This window comes from Neomonachus schauinslandi, chromosome 1, assembly GCF_002201575.2.
Source record: "Neomonachus schauinslandi chromosome 1, ASM220157v2, whole genome shotgun sequence".
Classification (NCBI taxonomy): domain Eukaryota; kingdom Metazoa; phylum Chordata; class Mammalia; order Carnivora; family Phocidae; genus Neomonachus; species Neomonachus schauinslandi.
The window spans coordinates 81,569,311-81,591,613 of NC_058403.1; the positions used below are offsets into that span (position 1 = coordinate 81,569,311).

The window sequence follows — 22,303 nt, forward strand, 5'->3', positions numbered from 1 at the left end:
ATAGAGCAGGGAAATGTTCAGAAAATAGTTATTGGCTATGGTACGGGAGCTACATGCCTGGCCCAGACGCAGTCATTCGTGTTAGAAATGTACTTAAAATTAAGTTTGGCTGTGCTGATAGAATATCATTCTCTGTGTCCCTTTTCTTAATAGTTAATAATTACTAAGTGCTCATTGTAGAGTATTTGTGGTTCAAATCCCACTCAAACCAATTCTAAAGGACAATTATAAGCCTGCCTGGGATTTTTATTGAGTATTACTTAAAATAAGTGGACCATTAATTAAGAGTTAGGAATAGTTTTGTTATACTGAGATTTTTCTTATAACAGCATTTCCAAAAGGCCAGTTCTAAAGTCCTTGATAAGTCATATGATCTGAAACAACATACATTTTATGAATCAGTCTTGGTTGGTCTGACAGGATAAAGCCCAATATCAACACCTATTTGACCCTGCAGGTATAGGGCTAAGGAATACTGGGAAGAGAGAGCAATATCTCTGAGAGATATGTTTATATCATATCAGATAAATAAACAAACTGTCTCAGCAGGAAAGGGATTGATAGAATAATGGGATATCTGCTGAGTAGATACAGATAAGAATGGGTCTGCAAAAGAGGTACATAGGTGGGGAAAGCAGTGTGTCTGTTCTCATTGTTTTTTTGATTTTTTAAATTTATTTTATACATGTATATTTTACCTTTGGAAATCTTTTTTTGCAATAGATTTCTCTTTGTTTGCATGAAGTGGAAGCCTATTTGCAGTTTCAATTTTTTTTTTCTTTGCCGAAAATTATTGAGTTACTTGGATATTCCTGTTGGAGTTAGTAACAGTACTGCCCTTTCCCATGAGTTGGAGTAATAATGGTTTTCCTATCAGCCATATTCCAGGAATCTCCTTGGTGTATCAGAAGTCTCCCACAGGATGTCTTATGTTGGATTGCCAGCGTGCCTATGCACCGTGGCTCTGAGATTTGAGGCAGATCCCTCGAATCCTACACATAAACAGATGATGGCCTGAGCCAGCCCTTTTTCTCTAACCTGCTTACCTGTGTCCTCACTGCGTAGGCCCTGTTGTTTATGGAGCCATGCTACTGAGTCAGAATATTGGGGCCCTATTACAGTGGACTGATCTTCACCCTTGGCACGTCAGTTCCCCTGTCACTGGTTTTAGAGCTGGAGGGCTTGGACTTGGTGGCAGCGCCTCACCAGCAGTTGGACCTCAATCAAGTCACTTGATGCTCTGAGTCCCAATTTCCTCTTCTGTGAAATAAGAATAACAATCAGTACCTACTCTTGCTCACAGAATTGGTGTCTGTTCCTTAACTCTACCATTCATCCATTCGATAAACATTTATTGAGAATTTACCTACTTATAAGGTAGGTGGACAAGGATAAATAAAACAGGACAAAGGCCCTGGAGGAGCTCTTTGTCAGGTGTTGAATGGATCCAGGAAGGTAATACACACATTAAGAAAACAACTCTACTTCACACCTACTAGGCGGGCTATCATTTTAAAAAATGGAAAAATGACCAAGTGTTGACAAGGATGTGGAGAAATTAGAACCTGGTGCATTGCTGGTGGGAACATTAAGTGGTATAGTCACTCTGGAAACCAGTGTGGTCGTTTTCCAAAAAGTTGAAAATAGAATTATTGTATCACCCAGCATTTCTACTTCTGGGTATATACCTCAAAGAATTGAAAGCAGAGACTCAAACAGAGATTTGCACACCAATGTTCATGGCAGCATTATTCACAAGAGCCAAAGGTGAAAGCAACCTAAGCATGCATCTACAGATGGCAGGAAATGCAAAATGTAGTATGTGCAAACAACTGAAGATATTCAGCCTTAAACAGGAATGAAATTCTGTCACACGCTACAACACAGATGAGCTTTGAAACACTGTGCTAAGTGAGAAAAGCCAGACACAAAAGGACAGATGTCTTATGATCCCATGTAAACGAGGCACTTAGAATAGGCCAACTCTCTGAGACAGAAAGTGGAATAGAGGTGACCATGGACTGGGGGGAGTGGGAGAGGAATGGAGAGCTGGTGTTTAATGGATCCAGAGTTTCAGTTTGAGATGACTGAAAAGGTCTGGTGATGGCTGCACAACATTGTGAATTTACTTAATGCTAGTGAATCGTACACTTAAATGGTAAATTTGATGTTATATATATTTTATGATTAAAAAAACCCTTTATAATCTCTAAAATGCTATACAAATGCAGGATGGTTAACTTGAGTTAGCATTCATGAGATTGGGTTTATATCAATCCCTCCTTTAAAAAGTGTGGTATGCATGAAATTAATTTTTCACTATTTATTACGTGATATTGAAGAACAAGCATCCATCCCGATAAACTTTAATAATAATTTATTTATGCCCCATTCTCTTCCAAAAAGAATTTGAGGTAGTTTACTCTAAAAACATCAGAGTAATGAATGAGGTCAGATCCCATTGACATAGACAAAATATAGAACCTGAGATACAAAAGAAGAAGAGAGAGAACAGATAGCACGTCTGCAACAGAGCAAAAGTCTCACCTGTGGGCCTTCCAAGAGCCAGGGAAGGGTTTCGGTTTCTATTCATCAGACCTTTTCTTTTTTTTTTTTCCTCCCACTTTTTTTTTTAATTTTTTAATTTTTTTAATTCTTATGTTAATCCCCATACATTACATCATTAGTTTTAGATGAAGTGTTCCATGATTCATTGTTTGTGCATAACACCCAGTGCTCCATGCAGAATGTGCCCTCCTCAATACCCACCACCAGGCTAACCCATCCTCCCACCCCCCTCCCCTCTAGAACCCTCAGTTTGTTTTTCAGAGTCCATCGTCTCTCATGGTTTGTCTACCCCTCCGATTTCCCCCGCTTCATTCTTCCCCTCCTGCTACCTTCTTCTTCTTCTTTTTTTTTTCTTAACATATATTGCATTATTTGTTTCAGAGGTACAGATCTGAGATTCAACAGTCTTGCACAATTCACAGCGCTTACCAGAGCACATACCCTCAGCAATGTCTATCACCCAGCCACCCATCCTTCCCACCCCCACCACTCCAGCAACCCTCAGTTTGTTTCCTGAGATTAAGAATTCCTCATATCAGTGAGATCATATGATACATGTCTTTCTCTGTTTGACTTATTTCACTCAACATAATACCCTCCAGTTCCATCCACATCGTTGCAAATGGCAAGATCTCATTCCTTTTGATGGCTGCATAATATTCCATTGTATATATATACCGCATCTTCTTTATCCATTCATCTGTCATCAGACCTTTTCTTAATGCTTAAAATATCATTGGTTTCAACATGATCATTGTGCAAGTCTGTAGTGTTTGCGTTGCTACCACTTACAGCTCTGAGAATTGATTGTATAATTAGAGAACACCTAATTGAAACAGAAGAAGGATGTAGAACCAAGAACATCTTTTCTTAAGTCCGAGCCCTCAGGGCCTGTTCTGTGCTTAAGGAAACAGGCTCCTGGAGAGTTGCCTGCCCTGCTGGCCAAATGCATCTCCTCCCCCTTCCCCTGGGCTCCTGCATCAAGTCCACACTGTAGCCTGTAGGATGAGCATCTCCTCCATCCGGGGTACCCCCTGCCTCCCTGGCTCCCCATCCAGCCCCCGCCCCAGCAGCGTGGTTCCTGCCAGGCCCATGTGTGGCCAGAACTCCCAGACCCTGCTCATGTTTCCTTCTTCTTGGAACACCCGCTGTCTTGCTGGCCAAGCCCTCACCCCTTCCAGAGGACAGTTCAGATCTCACCTTCTCCGGAACATCTCCAGCGCACGCTGATTTCCCTCTCCTTGCTGTCCTGGTGCACTCTTCAGTTACACATTAGCGATTTAGTTCATTGAGGATGTGAAGGAATAGAAAGTCTTGTGAGAAATGAAGAGCAAGTTGTGATTATGCCAAAGACCACGTCATACATTTTATTAGAAATGGTAATATATTTAGGAAATGATCATTGAGAGCCAGCACGGATACTCAGTCTTATCGAATTTGGCCTTTTGACACATAAAGAAATGAGCACCCCGGGAAAGAAAATGACTTGCTCAAGGTCACCCTGTATATTGGAGGTAGAAATAGACTTGAAAACCTAATGCCCTGAAACCCAGTATTTTTACAATATCATACTAGTTTCATTTTAATTTGTGTTTTATTTAGTAATCAGGAAATAGGACTTTGGATGCATTCCAAACACAGGCAGAGAGGGGCAGTGTAACAGTGCGAAGAACATTGGCTTTGCTAAAGGCAGGCATCTTTGGCAAGTCATTTTGAGGCTCTGGACCTCTTATTTTTTCATCTGCAAAATAAGGATGAATTGAGTGGTCTTTAAGGTTTATTTGCTTCTGGCATTTTATGAACCTACTGGACTGTTGGCCCAGCCCCACCAAATAATTTATGAGTACAGGTAGAGCATACATGTCTCGCTTCTACTTTCTCCTCTACACTGTTCCCCTCAGCCTGGGACATACTTCTTTCAAATGCTTTCCCTTGCTTCCTTTCTTTTTTAAACTCAGCTTAAACTTCACTCAACTCAAAATTGACAGTGTGTCCTGCTACCCTTGGCTTAATTTCAGCCCCTCCTCTGCACCTAACTTCTCTGACTACCTGGTACCTTATCACACTGTATTGGAGTCATTGATTTTTCTTGTCTCTGCCACTGGACTGTGAACTAAGGCCTAGGATTATGATGCATTTCTTGAGCCCAGGTGGCTAAAATGGTGCCTATAAACAGTAAATATTTGGTAAATGGATCTAATGGTTTTTGCCTGGGAAGTAAGGACAAGACTATGGTACCAATTTCATTCAAAGCTGTTAGAGTTTTCATGGAAAAGGGCGACTTGGAACTGAGTTTTCAAGAATGATTAGAATTTGAAAGGGAGTGTAGAATAATAACACTGGTCTAAGAAAGTAAAGGGGGGGGGAGGGAAGGAGGTGGCTAAAAGGAATGGGTCGGATCAGTGTTACTTGTTTGAACAGCAGAACATCTGCATTAGGTTGTCTGGGGTGCTTGTGCAAATTATAGATTCCACCTGTAATTCCCACCTGTTACTCCCTTTCTGGATCTGTCGGCCTGGATTTACCTTTAGGACAAGCTCCCCAGATAGATTCTTTTTTTTTTTTTTTTTTAAGATTTTATTTATTTATTTGACAGAGAGACACAGCGAGAGAGGGAACACAAGTAGGAGGAGTGGGAGGGGGAGAAGCAGGCCTCCCGCGGAGCAGGGAGCCTGATGCAATGTGGGGCTGATCCCAGGACCCCAGGATCATGACTTGAGCCAAAGGCAGACGCTTAACGACTGAGCCCCCAGGCATCCCTCCCCAGGTAGATTCTTATCACATGAACGGAGAGTCTTGAAATTCTGGAAGGGAATGTTGGCAATTGTGGGCAACTGGAAGCTATTTTAAGTTTCTAAAGAGGGAGAATTGATGGTATGATGGAAATGGAGCTTTAGGAAGGGCATAGACTAGTAGTCTGCAAAATAGATTGGTGGGAGGGAGCCCTCAGAGGCCAGGGGAGCTGCCAGGAGTGCACCAAAGTATTCAAGATGAGAGGAGGGGAGAGTTTGCTTTCTCCTGGCCGTGCTGGAGATGGAGAATAAACAGTGACTCCAAGAGGCATGTTGAGAAATGAAGTGATGAGGCTTGGCTACAGACAGGTTATATAAGCAGTAATAGTAGGGAAGAGTTTGAAATGACAACTGTGCTTTCGGGTTCCAGGAAATGGCAGTTCCACGGATACACATGCTTCTTTTGTCTAAGGAGTTCTGTTTCCACCTGAGGTGGTTGCGGTGTCTGGGAGGCACCTCGCTGGCGAGTGTGTCAACTATTGGCAACATGGGCTTGAGTATAACCAAAGGTCTGGGAGGAACATAACGATGTGGGAGGGTCATTAGCACGAGAGGAGAGGAGAGAAGGAAGCTGAAAACCTGAGCTCAGAGTTGTGGGAGCAGCAACATTGGACAGGAAGAGGACGATGAAGCAAGGAAGGAATAGGGAAGAAGCAGAGAGGTGGGTGGTGAATAAGGGTTGAATAATAAAGAGAAACCAAAGGGAGACAAAGGCTTAAGAAGGTGAGTATCCATTATGTCAGATGTGCTAGTGTTTGAGAAGGAAAAGAACAGTCCTTTCAACTTGGCAAAAAGGGTTTTAGATGAAAACTAACTGTTAAGAAGTGAAAATCTATAATACTTTCTGATGTGTGTGTTGTGATCTATCATACCAGGAGTAAATAAAAACTCTTCATGGCAAATTGTGTTGACAATTAATGAGCAAAAATAAAAATATACTTCAGACAGGCTGGTTTCCAAAAGGATACTCTTCTATTAGAGAGCTAGGAAATGGGGAGGGAAGACGGAAGGGATTAGGATGCATAGACAAAGAAGAAACATCAAAATCTTAACATGTGTGTATGTTAATGATCTTGCTTACAAAATAGGGTTGCATCAGGTTTTATTTTTTTTTAAAGATTTTATTAATTTATGTGAGAGAGAGAGCAGAGCACCCGCGCGCGTGTGAGAGAGAGAGAAAGAGAGAGAGAGAGAGAGAGAGAGCATGCAAGAGTGGGGGGTGAGGTGGGGGGGGGAAAGAGGGAGAAGCAGGCTTTCCACTGAGCAGGGAGCCTGATGCGGAGCTTGATCCTAAGACCCTGGGATCATGACCTGAACTGAAGGCACAGGTTTAACCGACTAAGCCACCCAGGGGTCCTGCATTCAGTTTTTTTTTTTTTAATTTAATTTTATTATGTTAGTCACCATACATTACATCATTAGTTTTTGATGTAGTGTTCCATGATTCATTGTTTGCATATAACACCCAGTGCTCCATGCAATACGTGCCCTCTTTAATACCCATCACCAGGCTAACCCATCCCCCCACCCTCCTCCCCTCTAGAACCCTCAGTTTGTTTCTCAGAGTCCATAGTCTCTCATGGTTCATCTCCCCCTCCAGTTTCCCCCTCTTCATTTTTCCCTTCCTACTATCTTTTTTAACAAATAACGTATTATTTGTTTCAGAGGTACAGGTCTGTGATTCATCGGTCTTACACAATTCACAGCACTCACCATAGCACATACCCTCCCCAATGTCTATCATCCAGCCACCCCATCCCTCCCACCCCCCACCACTCCAGCAACCCTCAGTTTGTTTCCTGAGATTAAGAGTCTCTTACGGTTTGTCTCCCTTTCTGGTTCGTCTTGTTTCATTTTTCCCTCCCTTCCCCTATGATCCTCTGTCTTGTTTCTCAAATTCCTTGTATCAATGAGATCATATGATACTCGTCTTTCTCTGACTGACTTATTTTGCTTAGCATAATACCCTCTACTTCCATCCATGTCATTGCAAATGGCAAGATTTCATTTTTTTTGGTGGCTGCATAATATTCTATTGTATATATATACCACATCTTCTTTATCCATTCATCTGTTGATGGACATCTTGACTCTTTCCATAGTTTGGCTATTGTGGACATTGCTGCTATAAACATTGGGGTGCACATGCCCCTTTGGATCACTTCATTTGTATCTTTGGGGTAAATACCCAGTTGTGCAATTGCTGGGTTGTAGGGTAGCTCTATTTTCAACTTTTTGAGGAACCTCCATACTGTTTTCCAGAGTGGCTGCACCAGCTTGCATTCCCACCAACAGTGTAGGAGGGTTCCCCTTTCTCTGCATCCTCGCCAACATCTGTCTTTTCCTGACTTGTTAATTTTAGCCATTCTGACTGTGTGAGGTGGTATCTCATTGAGGTTTTGATTTGGATTTCCCTGATGCTGAGTGATGTTGAGCACTTTTCCATGTGTCTGTTGACCATTTGTATGTCTTCTTTGGAGAAATATCTGTTCATGTCTTCTGCCCATTTCTTGATTGGATTATTTGTTCTTTGGGTGTTGAGTTTGATAAGTTCTTTATAGATTTTGGATACTAGCCCTTTATCTGATGTGTCATTTGCAAACATCTTCTCCCATTCTGTCAGTTGTCTTTTGGTTTTGTTGACTGTTTCCTTTGCTGTGCGAAAGCTTTTTATCTTGATGAAGTCCCAGTAGTTCATTTTTGCCTTTGCTTCCCTTGCCTTTGGCAATGTGTCTAGGAAGAAGTTGCTGAGGCTGAGGTCGAAGAGGTTGCTGCCTGTGTTCTCCTCTAGTATTTTGATGGATTCCTGTCTCACATTTAGGTCTTTCATCCATTTTGAGTTTATTTTTGTGTGTGGTGTAAGGAAATGGTCCAGTTTCATTCTTCTGCATGTGGCTGTCCAATTTTCCCAACACCATTTGTTGAATAGACTGTTTTTTTTTCCACTGGACATTCTTTCCATGCATTCAGTTTTTAAAAGAGGTTCCATTCTTGCCCTTTGGTTATGGTGTCATCTGAAAAAACAAAACAAAACATGGGATGTCATAGAGAATACAACCAGATATCCAAAGCTCTGCTTTTATGCTACCATGAAATACGGCTTCAGAGAAGAAACAGTTCCTTAAAACACATTACCCCTCTGTTTCCTCCTTAATGACCTCAGGGTTGGGAAGTGGGGGGGGAGATCCACTTTCCAGTGTAAAACAAAGTGACAGAATGTACACTAGTGTAGAGTTCATTGCTGCAGGTTGATCTGGCATGGTCAACTCCATTTGGTGCTCTAAGTACAGTACTCTACCTCTGGGTAGATATCCATCAGGACATAAATTGCTCTAGGTGTTCAAAGGTGTTTACATTACTTGAGTACTTTCCATGTTTTCTGTTCTTCATCTACATTATATATACTTGATGGCTTGAGATGTTAAATCCTTGATAGCCTTTTCTACAAACAAAGTTATGTGCTTTGGAATAATAAAAAAGGCAATCATCAGAAAGAAGCATACATTTTCTCCCATTTAATAATGTTATTTAAAAAAAAAAACTAAGGAAAGAATGGAAAAAAAAAAAAGAATGGCTTAACAGTAGTGTGAAGGAGATTTAAAAAAAGAATCTGAACTGAAACCTAGGTGGATGGTGTATAGGGGACTTCCTATCATTGGAGTTGTACCCATTGCACTTGAACAAGTAAAATGAAGTGGTTGGATGAGACCTCTAGACTGTTTCCAAACTATAAACTGGGACATGACGTGACAAGGGATTTTTTTTCCTTCTGAGTTGTGAATATTTTCTTGTGTCAGATTCCTAAAAACTCCTAAGAGTCTCTAAGTTCTTACATAACTGTTGGGTAATAAAATTGATTTCTACCCACCACCTAGTTATTTCTGTCTTCTGACTTCAGCTAATTGTCAATATGTCCTTAAACAGATTCACCAAGTTGCTTAAGCCCAGCACTTCATAAGGACTTAAAAGGCTGGCTGTACTCTGGTTTTCTATGAATACTTAACTGCGGCTATGGTCCTACTTGATACCACAGCTCATAGAAGTAGATTGGTACTGAGGCCCCTATTTCCTTTTGACATAGCAATTGTCATTTTGGGGTGATTATAAAAAGCAGAACCTCTTAGTGACTTTGTAGCTAAGTGTGATCTTAAAGTAGCTTTTTGATAGTCTATATACTTCTTGAATTGTATCTTCTGTCAGTGACCATCCTTTACCAGTCTTGTCTAATAATAAGTGTTTATAAAGAGATGCAAAGAAGACATACAAATGGCCAGCAGACACATGAAGAAATGCTCAACATCACTGGGCATCAGGGAAATACAAATCAAAACCTCAATGAGATACCACCTCACACCAGTCAGAATGGCTAAAATTAACAACTCTGGAAACAACAGATGTTGGTGAGGATATGGAGAAAGGGGAACCCTCTTACACTGTTGGTGGGAGTGCAACCTGGTGCAGCCACTCTGGAAAACAGTATGGAGTTTCCTCAAAAAAGTTAAAAATAGAGCTACCTTATGACCCAGCAATTGCACTACTAGATATTTATCCAAAAGATACAAACATAGTGATTCGAAGGGGCACATGCACCCAGTGCTTATAGCAACAATGTCCACAATAGCCAAACTATGGAAAGAGCCCAGATGTCCGTCAACAGATGAATGGATAAAGAAGATGTGAGATATATATATAATGGAATATTACTCAGCCATCAATAAGAATGAAATCTTGCCATTTACAATGACATGGATGGAAGTAGAGGGTATTATGCTAAGTGAAATAAATCAGTCAGAGAAAGATAATTATCAGATTATTTCACTCATGTGTAGAATTTAAGAAACAAAACAGATGAACATAGGGGAAGACAAGGAAAAATAAAATAAGATGAAAACAGAGAGGAAGGCAAACCATAAGAGTCACTGAACTCTAGGAAACAAACTGAGGGTTGTTAAGGGGAGGTGGGAGGGGGAAGGGATAATTGGGTGATGGGCTTTAAGGAGGGCACTTGATGTAATGAGCATTGGTGTTATATGCAACTGATGAATCACTGAATTCTACCTCTGAAACTAATTTTAAAAAAAGAAAAAAATAGATACAAAAATTGTTATTTTTAAGAAAAGATAATTGTTGAGCTATAAAATATGTAAGTTGTAGGTTTACTTATATCTCTCATTTGGGGTTTATATGCCATAACCTCCAGTAACATTCATTTTAAAATGTCATATAAACCATTTTTTAAATTATAAAACTGGTAAGTTTTTTAAATCACAGATTGTAGAAGGTCATAGAGTAAAATGTAAAAATTCTCCTTCCCTGTTTCCTAGCCTTCAGTACAACTCTCCAAAAGCAATCACTGTTAACAGTGTCTTAAGTGTCTTTGCATGAATTTTCGAAGCATACACAATTTTACGTATATATGTACACATACTCATTTTTACATAGTCATACTATGTAAACTGTTCTTCATCTTGGTTTTTTTTTTTAAGATTTATTTATTTATTTTGGAGAGAAAGAGGGGGGAAGAGAGAGAACAAACTGGGGGGAGGGGCAGAGGAAGAGGGAGAAGACTCCCCACGGAGCAGGGAGCCTGATGTGGGGCTCCATCCCAGGACCCCAGGATCATGACCTGAGCTGAAGGCAGACGCTTAACCAACTGAGCCACCCAGGCACCCCATCTTGGTGGTTTTTTTTTTTTTTTAATTCACTTAAAATACCAAGACTGTGTCATACTAGCATGACTCAGCTTCATTCTCTTTTAAAACTGCATGGTATTTCATTATATGTAGGTGTGTACCATTATTTATTGATGAGCATATAAGTAATTTCCAATTTATATCTGGTAGTTGTGGAAGTGCAAATAATTACAGATAATGAACATTCTTAGAAATGAAATTACTGAACCAAGGGGTTTCAAATTTTTAAAATTTTGAAGAGATATTTCCAAGTTATCTTGCACATAGTTACACTTCTTTCAATATTATCTGAGACTGTTTCCACATTCTTATCTATCAGTCTTCTTTTGAGATTTGAAATTTCTGCCATTCTAGTAGTTGAAAATTGTTACTTCTTTTTATTATGCCTTTATTGGATTAGCATGCATTGGGCATTTTTTTTCATAAGACAAATAGTCGTTTTTATATATGTGTGAATTTCCTGTATCTTGTCCTTTGATTATTTTCCCTTGCCATATCTATTTTATGAGAGAAAAAGAAACCCTTTACTAGGATAGACTACCATTTATTTATGTATTTTTCTAATTTTTTTAGTTCAGCTTTATAATTTTTATTTAATTATTTTTATTTTAATTCCAGTGTAGTTAACATACAGTGTTATATTAGTTTCAGATGTACAATATAGTGATTCAGCAATTCTATACATTACTCGGTGCTCATCATGATAAGTGCACTCTTAATCCCCTTCATCTATTTCATCCATCCTCCCACCCACCTCCCCTCTGGTAACCATCAGTTTGTTCTCTATAGTTAAGAGTCTGTTTTTGGTTTGTCTCTTTTTGTTGTTGTTCATTTATTTCGTTTCTTAAATTCCACCTATGAGTGAAATCACATGGTATTTGTCTTTCTGTGACTGACTTATTTCCCTCACCTTTATACTCTCTAGATCCATCCGTGTTGTTGCAAATGGCAAGATTTCACTTTATGACTGAGCAATATCCCACTGTAGACCCATACCACATCTTCTTTATCCATTCATCTATCGATGGACACTTGGACTGCTTCCATAATTTGGCGATTGTAAATAATACTGCAACAAACATAGGTTTGCATATATCTTTTTGAATTAGTGTTTTTGTATTCTTTGGGTAAAAACCTAGTAGTGGAATTACTAGAATTCTACTTTTAATTTTTTGAGGAACCTCTATACTGTTTCTCACACTGGCTGCCCAGTTTGCATTCCTGCAAATAGTGCACAAGGGTTCTTTTTTCTTCACATCCTCACCAACACTTGTTGTTTCTTGTCTTTTTGATTTTAGCCATTCTGACAGGTGTGAGGTGATATCTTATTGTAGTTTTGAGTTGTAGTTCCCTGACGATGAGTGATGTTGAGCATCTTTTCATGTGTCTGTTGGTCATCTGTATGTCTTCTTTGGAGAAATGTCCATGTCTTCTGCCCGTTTTTAATTGGATTATTTGAGATTTTTTTTGGTGTTGAGTTGTATAAGTTCTTTATGTATTTTGGATACTAACCCTTTATCAGATATGTCATTTACAAATATCTTCTCCCATTCCGTAGGTTGTCTTTTAGTTCTGTTGATTGTTTGCTATGCAGAAGCTTTTTATTTTGATGTAGTCCCAACAATTTATCTTTTATTTTATTTCCCTTGCCTCAGGAGACATATTTAGAAAAATGTTGCTATGGCCAATGTCAGAGAAATTACTGGGATAGGTTACCTTTTAATAGATAACCTACCAACAGTTCTCAGGAAACCATAAATCTATGTATTCCACACATGATCACCTGAACAAACACTAACTCACTTAGAGGCCTAAAAGAAAGCCCAAAAGAAAAAGTATCTGAGAAGAGAAAGAAAACAGTCTATCTGGAGATAGATGTGGGGACTGGCCTCACGCTTTCTATTACTTTTCTATTGCTATAAAAAATATGACCATTAATTTAACAGCTCCCAGTTCCTGTGATGGAAGTCCAGGCACAGCATGACTGGCTTTTTACTCAGGTCCCACAGAGCTAAAATAAAGTTGGTCAGCTGTGCTCAGTATTCTCTTCTAGGTTGATCTGGTTGTGGCAGAATTCAGTTCCTTGTAACTGTAGGGCTAAAGTCCTCGTTTCCTTGCTGCTTATTAACTGGGGGCCACTCTCAGCATCTAGAGGCAGCCTATGTTCCTTATCACAGAGCCTCTCCCATCTCCAGAGTCAGCCAAGGACAGCTTCCCTTGTGTTAAAACTTTCTCATGCTTCCAATCTTTCTGACTTCCAGACCCAGATCTGAGGAGTTCATGAGACTAGAAAGCCCAACCAGGTAATCTACCTATCTTAGGGTCAACTGATTTGGAACAAAACAGAATGGCAAAGACCCTCAACAGTAGCACCTAAATTAGTGTTCAGTTAATTAACTGGGAGGAGGTGTATGTATGCAAGGGGTCAGGAATCTGGGGGGTCATCATAGCATTCTGCCCACCACAACCCCCACCTGCCTTCCTCAAGGGAAGCAGACAGAAGTCATGTCTGTTGGCTGAGGACACCAATCCTACTGAAACATTAGATGCCAGAGAAAGGGAGCAGGACAGGAATCTATCTAACCTCATGCACAACAAAGTCCCACCCATGTAGGTCAAAGATCTTGATATGAGCAATGAGACAGCAGAAAGCTGCAGAGATAATCTCAGAAACCACACATATAATGTAAGGGTCGGGCAGGCCTTCCTGACCAAGGATCCAAACCTGGCATTTTCTGACTCCACAATCTCTGCCTTCTTGACCCCTACACTGTGACCCACCAGAGGACAGGTCATTCATTGGCTGTACAAATAGATTTTGAGTCCTCTGACCTCACTGTTTCTTCTTATGCCAGTGTGATCAGAGTGTGCTTTTGTGAGTTGTTGGCCTTGGGTGTTCAGTAGAACAGAATGAACTGACCACAACCTAAGTAGGTAAGCCACTAAGGGGAACCGTAGTGATGAGCATTATTCTAAAAGAATTCTAAAAACCCTCTCTCCCCTCCCTCCATCTCTTTCTCTTTCATATTCCCACCTGCTGCTGTGCTTCAGGCGCATCATACATGACCTGCTTGAGACGGAAGAGATTTATGTAAAAGAGATTAAGAGCATAATTGATGTAAGTGGACTGGGATAGTGGACATTAAGCATGTATTCAAATTAGAGAAGTTCTGTTGCACAAAGAGACTTAAAATAGTTGCCATATGTCTCTAGAATTTCCACCAAGAGTTCAGGTCTTATAATATCACAAGTATCTTTCCAATAGGAATAAGAACATTCTTATGACTAGTGATCCGTGTAACTAAATAACTTCCAAAGGATTGTATCAATTCATACTGATTTTAGCAGGGCCCAGTAGGTTCACCCTATGGTTGCCAACACTGGACACGATAATTTGAATATTTTTGATAATTTAATAAGGGAGAATTGTTTCAAGTAGGATTTTTTGCTTGAGAGTGAAAATTTGAATTTTTCCAATTTTCCTAAGAAAATAATCTGAGAAATAAATGATCTGTACAAAGTTATAATAGAATTTTTATAATAAAATATCAGAAGAAAATAAAATCTCCAATAAAAAAGGGGATGTTAATAAAGTCTGATATTCATGCTGAATGAAATATTATTCAACCGTTACAAAATATTTTGAATAATATGTAGCAATGTTGAAAAATGCTTATAAGATTAAACTAAAAACAGTATTAAATAAGCTTTTAAAAAGTCATGAAGGAAATATAATAAAACAGTAGTAATTGCATTTGGTTGTAAAATGAGAGATAAGTTTTTTGCTTTCACACTTGACTTGTATAACATAAACATTTAAAAAATATATTTGTTCTTTCTATAAAGTGCCATTTTATTATCATTGCCATTTAAATTTAACCACCTTCTTCTGAAGATGGACACATGAAGGGAATAATATATATCAAAAGAAAGCATTTGATGAAATGGTTTTCAGGAAATAAGTGTGCCATATTTCCCAGTTATTAAAGTTTTGGTCCCTAGAGTAGCTAATTCAGATCATCTCTTAAATGTTCTTATCTGTAAAACCTACCTTGTTTTCACCTTTGCAGGGATATATCACTCCAATGGATTTTATTTGGCTGAAGCATCTGATTCCAGACGTTCTTCAGAATAACAAGGAGTTTCTCTTTGGGAATATTAGAGAACTTTATGAATTTCACAACAGGTATATCATAATTCAAACTATCAGGAAAAATGGAAAGTAAAAGAAAAACGGAAATCAGACTGATGGGATTTGGAGATGAACATGTGTAGAGATTGCCAGGCTTAAGCAAGTAGTCCAGAGTCGGTGGACTTGGTTGGGATGGGATGGGATGAGAAGGAGGGGAGAAGTGCCACAGATCTCTGAGGGAGAAGGGGAAAGGCATCAATGGAGCGTGTACCAGGTGTCAGGCATTAATGTTATATTTTCTGTGTGTTCCTTTGCTTATGTATCTATTCATGTATCTGCCTTTATTGAGGACCTGTTCTGTGTCAGGCACTGTGTTCAGCGTTGGGAATACAAAGATCACCAAGACACACGTCCACATACCTATTATCATCAAGTAGTGCTGGGAGCTAGGGTGTTGGAAAATGCTAACTGGTCAGACAAGTTGTCCTTTTAGCCCAGGGCGGCTTGGGTGTTGAGTTCTAGAGAATTAGAGGAGGAAGGGACTTTGGAGATCATCTTCCAAGCCTTTCATTTCACAGATGAACCTGCAGCTCGTTTCCTCTCTTTACTCAGTATAACAACCCCAAATCACACATGTAATTGATGGGAAAGAAGAGACTCCTTGGTGAATTGACCCACAGTTGTTTTCCCAACCCTGTCTCTTGTCCATTGGTCAGACACACAACTGAAATGGAAATCCCATTTCTGCTACCTTCCCTGGAGAAGTTATTCAGCCTCTTCCATGCCTTGGGTTTCACGTTTATGAGACCCTACCTTACTAGGTTCGGTGGAGGATTAAATGAGATATTGTTTATGAAGTACTTAGCTTATGCCTGGCTTGCCTCAAGCCCTCAGTGATATTAGCAGTAGACACAGCAACAGCAGTTCATGTTCATGTGATTCTCATGTAGCAGGGAGCATCAGCGCATCTTGTTGGTCTACAGCTAGTGCCTAGAATTATCAGGACAAGCTGTGGTTGGCTTCAAGGCATCCTAGTCATGTCACAGAATGTTTTTTTCTTCCAAATCGGTATATTGAAGATGAGTCAAGAGCAATAAAGCCTGGAAAACAGCATTTTTCTGAGCACCTCTTAAAATCTTATGTGATTGTACTTAAGAAAAAACTTTATGTATTTTAACCTCATCCATGTAAAAAATCGAAACGTGATTATACTTTTCCTTCCCTAGGACTTTTCTAAAAGAATTAGAAAAGTGCACCGAAAACCCTGAACTTCTGGCACGCTGCTTTCTCAAGAGAGTAAGTCTCTGCTCCCAGTAGCTCAGAATAACCATGGGATTAAAGTTAGCCCTTAATTTTCTGTGTGAGGGGCAAGGGCAAATGGGAACACCAAAGGTCTGAAAAATTACACATACCTTTTGAGTGCAAAGCAGGAGTCCTTTGTAATATGTCACCCAGCGTGAGATGAGGCCAGTTTGACTAGGCTCATATGACAGATGGGAGCAACTTACAAGCTTGGCCTCCTGCAAAGCCCAGTGACATGGAGGACCGGCCCCCCCAAAACAGATGATCCTCCTCTGAGTGACTAAGCTAACTGGTTTTTTTTTTGTTTCTTTTTTTTTTTTGAGCCGAAGGCAGCCGCCTAATGACTGAGCCACCCAGGCACCCAAGCTAACTGTTTTCGAACAAGAATCACACAGCAGGCTGAAATTCCTCACTAAAGTTGTATTAACACCCTCAAGAGAAGAAGTAGTGATGCTAAACTAAAAGTCTCAGAAAATGTCTTTTCTTCCATTTTATTTCTTTACAGCATAGAAGATTGTTAGAATATGTTAAATCTGTGGTCCCTCTTTTTTTTTTTTTTTACTTTTCAGTTTGGAACTTATTTATTTTTTAAGATTTTATTTATTTATTTGACAGAGAGAGAGAGAGAGAGAGAGCGCAAGCAGGGGAAGCGGCAGGCAGAGGGAGAGGGAGAAGCAGGCTCCCTGCCGGGCAGGGAACCCAGACACCGGTGCAGGTTCGATCCCAGCACCCTGGGATCATGACCTTAAGCCGAAAGCAGACACTTAGCTGACTGAGCCACGAGGTACCCCTTTATTTTTTATTCTTAATGAAAAAATAACTTTGGAGCATATTCCAAAGCTTATTTTTTAAAATTTTATTTAAATTCGATTAATTAACATATAGTATATTATTAGTTCCAGAGGTAGAGTTCAGTGTCTATGGTCCCTCTTCTGCTTAGTACCCCATTTATGATTTCCTGCCCTACACCACCATCTCTGACTGCTTCACCTTCTCCGTGCGCAGACCTCTTCCTTCTTGCTCTCTCTGCACCCCTGCTTTGGGCAGTGAATAGGCTGTTTGGGCCTATTGAGTTGGTACAGAGACATGTATTACCTAGCACCGCTCCCCACCAAGCACTTTCTTCCCTTGGGAGGACTATGCAGAGGATCCTCGTGCCCTGGACTTTCTAAGTCTTTTGCATTTCTCCTCTCTGTCTCAACTAGCTCTTCTTTTCGTTCTCTTCCTTCTTTTTCTTTTTGTGAACCTGAGACAACAGATGAAACAACTTAAACATTTTAAACAACCCAAATTAAGGCTGATAAGTCTAAGAGCAGTACGTGTGATAAACTGAGAGCAAGCAAACACAAATCCCCAGGTTTTAAGGCATTTGACATAATGGAGAAACAGAGCCTTCAACCCTCAGAACTCTTGCCAGCTTAGAAAGCCTTTTTCACAGCCTGTATGGGCTTTTCCACCACAACCTCATCATAGGTTTTTTGTCAAGTGCCAAAATTCAAGGTACACTGAAAACTATGTTGTATTTAATCTAATTAATTTCCGTTTTGAATTACTTTATAGCATTATTCGTGGTTTTTTTTTTTATAGATTTTATTTATTTATTTGAGACCGAGAGAATGAGAGAGACAGAGAGCACATGAGAGGGGGGAGGGTCAGAGGGAGAAGCAGGCTCCCTGCTGAGCAGGGAGCCCGATGAGGAACTCGATCCCGGGACTCCAGGATCATGACCTGAGCCGAAGGCAGTCGCTTAACCAACTGAGCCACCCAGGCGCCCGCATTATTCGTGTTTTGTACTACTTTTTTTTTTTTAAAGATTTTATTTTTTTTATTTATTCATGAGAGACAGAGAGAGAGACAGAGGCAGAGGGAGAAGCAGGCTCCCCGCGGAGCAGGGAGCCCGAAGGGGGACTCGATCCCAGGACCCTGGGATCATGACCTGAGCCGAAGGCAGACGCTTAACCGACTGAGCCACCCAGGCGTCCCTGTACTACTTTTTAATTTTGCACTCATCAAACCACCAACGTGAAGTCTACTTTCAGAGCTTAGAAATATTTTATAATTGCTTATGTCAGTATTACAAAGACTTATTTAAATTGTTGGATGAGAAAAGGACCGAACTCCTGTGGGGAAAAAATGGATATGATAAAAAAAAAAAATTGTCCCAGTGTAAGGCAAGGGTTAGGGAATTGCTGACAAAACATCTTGTCCTAGAAGAATTCCTCACCTAAAGTTTTGCAAAGCCTCCTATAGTCCCCCATGTTGGGAGAAACCCAAGAAATCATTGCTCCAGACCTGCATATAAACACTGCATATAATCCTATGTGATTTATGATGTTGGAGACAGAGTACAGGTAATAAATTTTTCTCCGTCATAAAATTATTAGTCTGGGGCAGATGGGGTAATTAAAAACCATGATTAGGTAATCTTTGAGGCTCCTTGAGGAAACTGGCTGTTGCTGTGTATTTGTTGGCCAATGAGGTGGGCCCCTCACCCATTATCTACTATGACCGTTGACCTTTTCTCAATAATATTTGCAGAATTCCATTACTCATGAAAATGAGTTTTGAAATATTGCTCTGGCCAAATGTTTTCATCAGACTCTATAGTCTGCAGAATCCAGGAAGATTCTGCCCCAGAGACCAGGCTCTACGTAGAATAATATTTGTCAGTAGTCTACTTTGAGTTCCATTAGCTCTGAGATGTGACAAGGCAAAATGGGAAGAGCCCTGGGACTCAGGAAATGTAACTTCTTGCCAAGTTGAGCCACTTGCTATCTGCGTGACTTCATGTTAAGTTGCTTAAACCCCCGGAGTCTCACTTCCCTCCTCCATACAATATGTAAAGTCGTTGTGGAAATCTAGTAAAATAGTGTATGCAGAAGGGTTTTACAAAGTAAAAAATGCCTTGTCGATAGTTACCATATATTGGGTGCTCCGTATGTATTGGGCATTTGTTGAGAAGTTTCTATACATCGTCTCATTTAATCTCACAGTAGTCCTAGTTGACTGTTGTGAACCCACTTAATAGATGAGAAAACTGAAGTATAGGGAGGTTAAGTAACTGAACTTGGGCCATTTGGTTTGGAACTGACAAAGCCAAGAACTGAACTTGGACCATCCACCACCAGAGCCCACCATCCTAATGCATAAACAATCATATCTGAATAGGAGCTTTTGGTAGCATTTATTTTTTTAGCCTCCTGATTTATTCTATAAGCAGGTGAAGATAGTTGGGCACTTTCATATGTTGCTGGTCAGTGTGTATCCTTTCTTTAAGGAATTTTGGATTGAAGAGCAAATGTAGGTCAACGGTTGTGTTTTGGTGCTTGAAGGCCTATGGTGTTCTGCATTGCTCAAAGCGTAGACGTAGTACCAAGGAGTGAGGGTTTGAGGAGCACACGTTTCAGCTCAGCATCCCTCGAGAGAACCATGCGCCTCTGGTGCTGGGAAAGTTTGGGGAAAGGTGGCTGACTGTTGAGGATGTTTCACTGGGTGGGAGGATCTCCTCCAACTTTTATATAATCTTCTGGTGGTTAGTGTTGAAAGCCCTGAAACCTTGACTTCTTTTAGGAGCTAAAGGCCGATGTTTCTGTGCTCTGACAGACCCAATGTGGGTGAGATGCCGCATCAATTTGTAGTATTTTATAAGCCTGGCCTGCGGTACGGCAGGAGATTTGCCTGCGTGTGGGCGGCTCTGCTGTGGAAGCTGTTGTGTTTAACAAGTGTACTTAGCACGGTGCCTGGCACATCAAAGTCACACAGGAGATAGTTCTTGAATGAATAAATAATGAACATATTGTTAAGCTCTGAGTTATTATTCTAGTTCCGTAACCTGTCTGAAGAACATTTCTCAAGAGCCATCTCCCTTCCTTCCACAAACAGAAATGGAAAGAAATAGACATAGTTGAAGCTGTGAGGAAAACAGTGACCTATGTCCACATGAAGGCCATCAAGAGTTGGCCTGAGAGGGGCGCCTGGGTGGCTCAGTCATTAAGCGTCTGCCTTCGGCTCAGGTCATGGTCCCAGGGCCCCAGGATCGAGCCCTGCATCGGGCTCCCTGCTCCATGGGAAGCCTGCTTCTCCCTCTCCCACTCCCCCACTTGTGTTCCCTCTCTCGCTATCTCTCTCTCTCTCTCTGTCAAAAAATAAATAAAAACTTAAAAAAAAAAAAAAGAGTTGGCCTGAGAAAGATAGGGACACGGAAATCCACCAGGATGCAGCCCCGTGGGCTTCCCCACCCCTCCCACCCCCAGACAGCACAGACTCTGTGACCAGCATAGCTGGAGTGGTCCAGGTGCGTGTGACGGAGTGGATGAAGCTGGCAAGCTGACTCCATAGGCTGGGACCAACCTCTCCGGGGTACTGGTGGGTATGTGCCCACCTCTCATGGTCTTTGATGCAATGAGAAATAGGTCACACAGCACTTGGAATCCGTCTTGATCTCTAGCTCTCAGATAGTCATATAATGTTTCCTGTCTTGGAGTCTGGTGCTGTAGGTGGAAAGGGATGTCTGAGGCAGAGCCTGCTGCTTTGGGGGTTGCCCAAAGGACTTAGAGCTGGGTTGTTTTCTCCAAGCTGCCACATTTTCCTTTTGGGGTGTTTCTATCTTTTGGTTGTCTCTTGGTTTATTTTCTGCAGTTGGCATCACGATGATCAAAATAGGAAGATAGGGAGAGAGAGAGGAGGGGCCATCAGCTACCAGCACCTTTTCTGTCAGTTTTGTCCCTCACTGCAGAGCTACTCTGGGGAGACAGTGATGTCCTGGATAAAGAGCAGAGGAGGAAGGATGAAGATTAAAACCTGCTCCTGTTCATGAATTTACCGATTTATCAGAATCCTGTAGTTGTTTCCACAGCACTCTGTTTGTATCTGTGTTTAGTACTTACGGTTGTTTAGAACCCTCTATTTACCTTCCCATCACACAGTCACCCCAACATGAGGTTATCGTGCATCCCCAGTTCTTGACACCGTGAAAAGACTCAGGCTTATTGAATATTTGAATGAATAAACAGTATCATCCTGTCCACTTATTGAAAAATGCTACCTGATTAATTTGTTCCAATTCTTTTCCCACTCAGAAAGAAGATCTTCAAATATATTTTAAATACCATAAGAATCTGCCCCGAGCTAGGGCAATCTGGCAAGAATGTCAAGACTGCACCTTCTTTGGGGTAACGTTGAGATCACAAAGTCTCGCACAAATGGTTTTCCCTGGACAATGTTTATGTGTGCCAAGTCTTTAAAGAAATCAGAAGTATGAACGAGGCAGGGGAATCTGGCATTTGAATTTATGTTTATTAAAAGTCTCTCCTATTTTGAGATGACACGTTGGAAGTTTTGATGCGGCCCTGGGTCTCTATGGGACAGGCCTGTGAGGAGCAGCTCTAGCCTGGTGAGGAAACCAGAGTCCTCGTCTAGGATGGGGAATTTTTAAAAGGAATTAAATCCAAAAGGCCACATTCTGGGGCTCCTTGGAATGATATTAGTGAGTCATCATGCAACTTCTAGACTCAAAATGACCTGAATAGACACAATTCAAAGACAAGCTGCCTTTTTCAGGATTTGAGGTACCCCACTCACTGTCTTCCAGTGGACTTGCTTTCTAAAAGAAGTAAATGGTCCTGCTCCCCTAGCTGCATCTAGAATTACTAGCCCAGCCATCCTCTTTCCCCTTTCTCTCATTTGACACATTGTTCCTAAGGCACCAAACGACTCAGTAACATTATTAAGTTGGTCAACACAGCTGCACCTCTTCCCGGTGCCACTGTGTTGACAAACTTAATAATCTTGTAATTCTAGATGCAGCTAGGGGAGCA

The 22,303-nt window shown here is 40.7% G+C and overlaps 1 protein-coding gene across 1 annotated transcript in view; it reads left to right on the forward strand.

Annotated features, from left to right (window-relative positions):
• MCF2L2 (MCF.2 cell line derived transforming sequence-like 2) overlaps nt 1-22,303 on the forward strand; it is a 236,007-nt gene that overhangs the window by 163,202 nt on the left and 50,502 nt on the right. The window contains exons 17-20 of the mRNA XM_044921376.1: nt 14,105-14,171; nt 15,124-15,239; nt 16,412-16,481; nt 21,566-21,658. Coding sequence (XP_044777311.1) covers nt 14,105-14,171; nt 15,124-15,239; nt 16,412-16,481; nt 21,566-21,658 — 346 coding nt within the window. The remainder of the gene's footprint in view (nt 1-14,104; nt 14,172-15,123; nt 15,240-16,411; nt 16,482-21,565; nt 21,659-22,303) is intronic.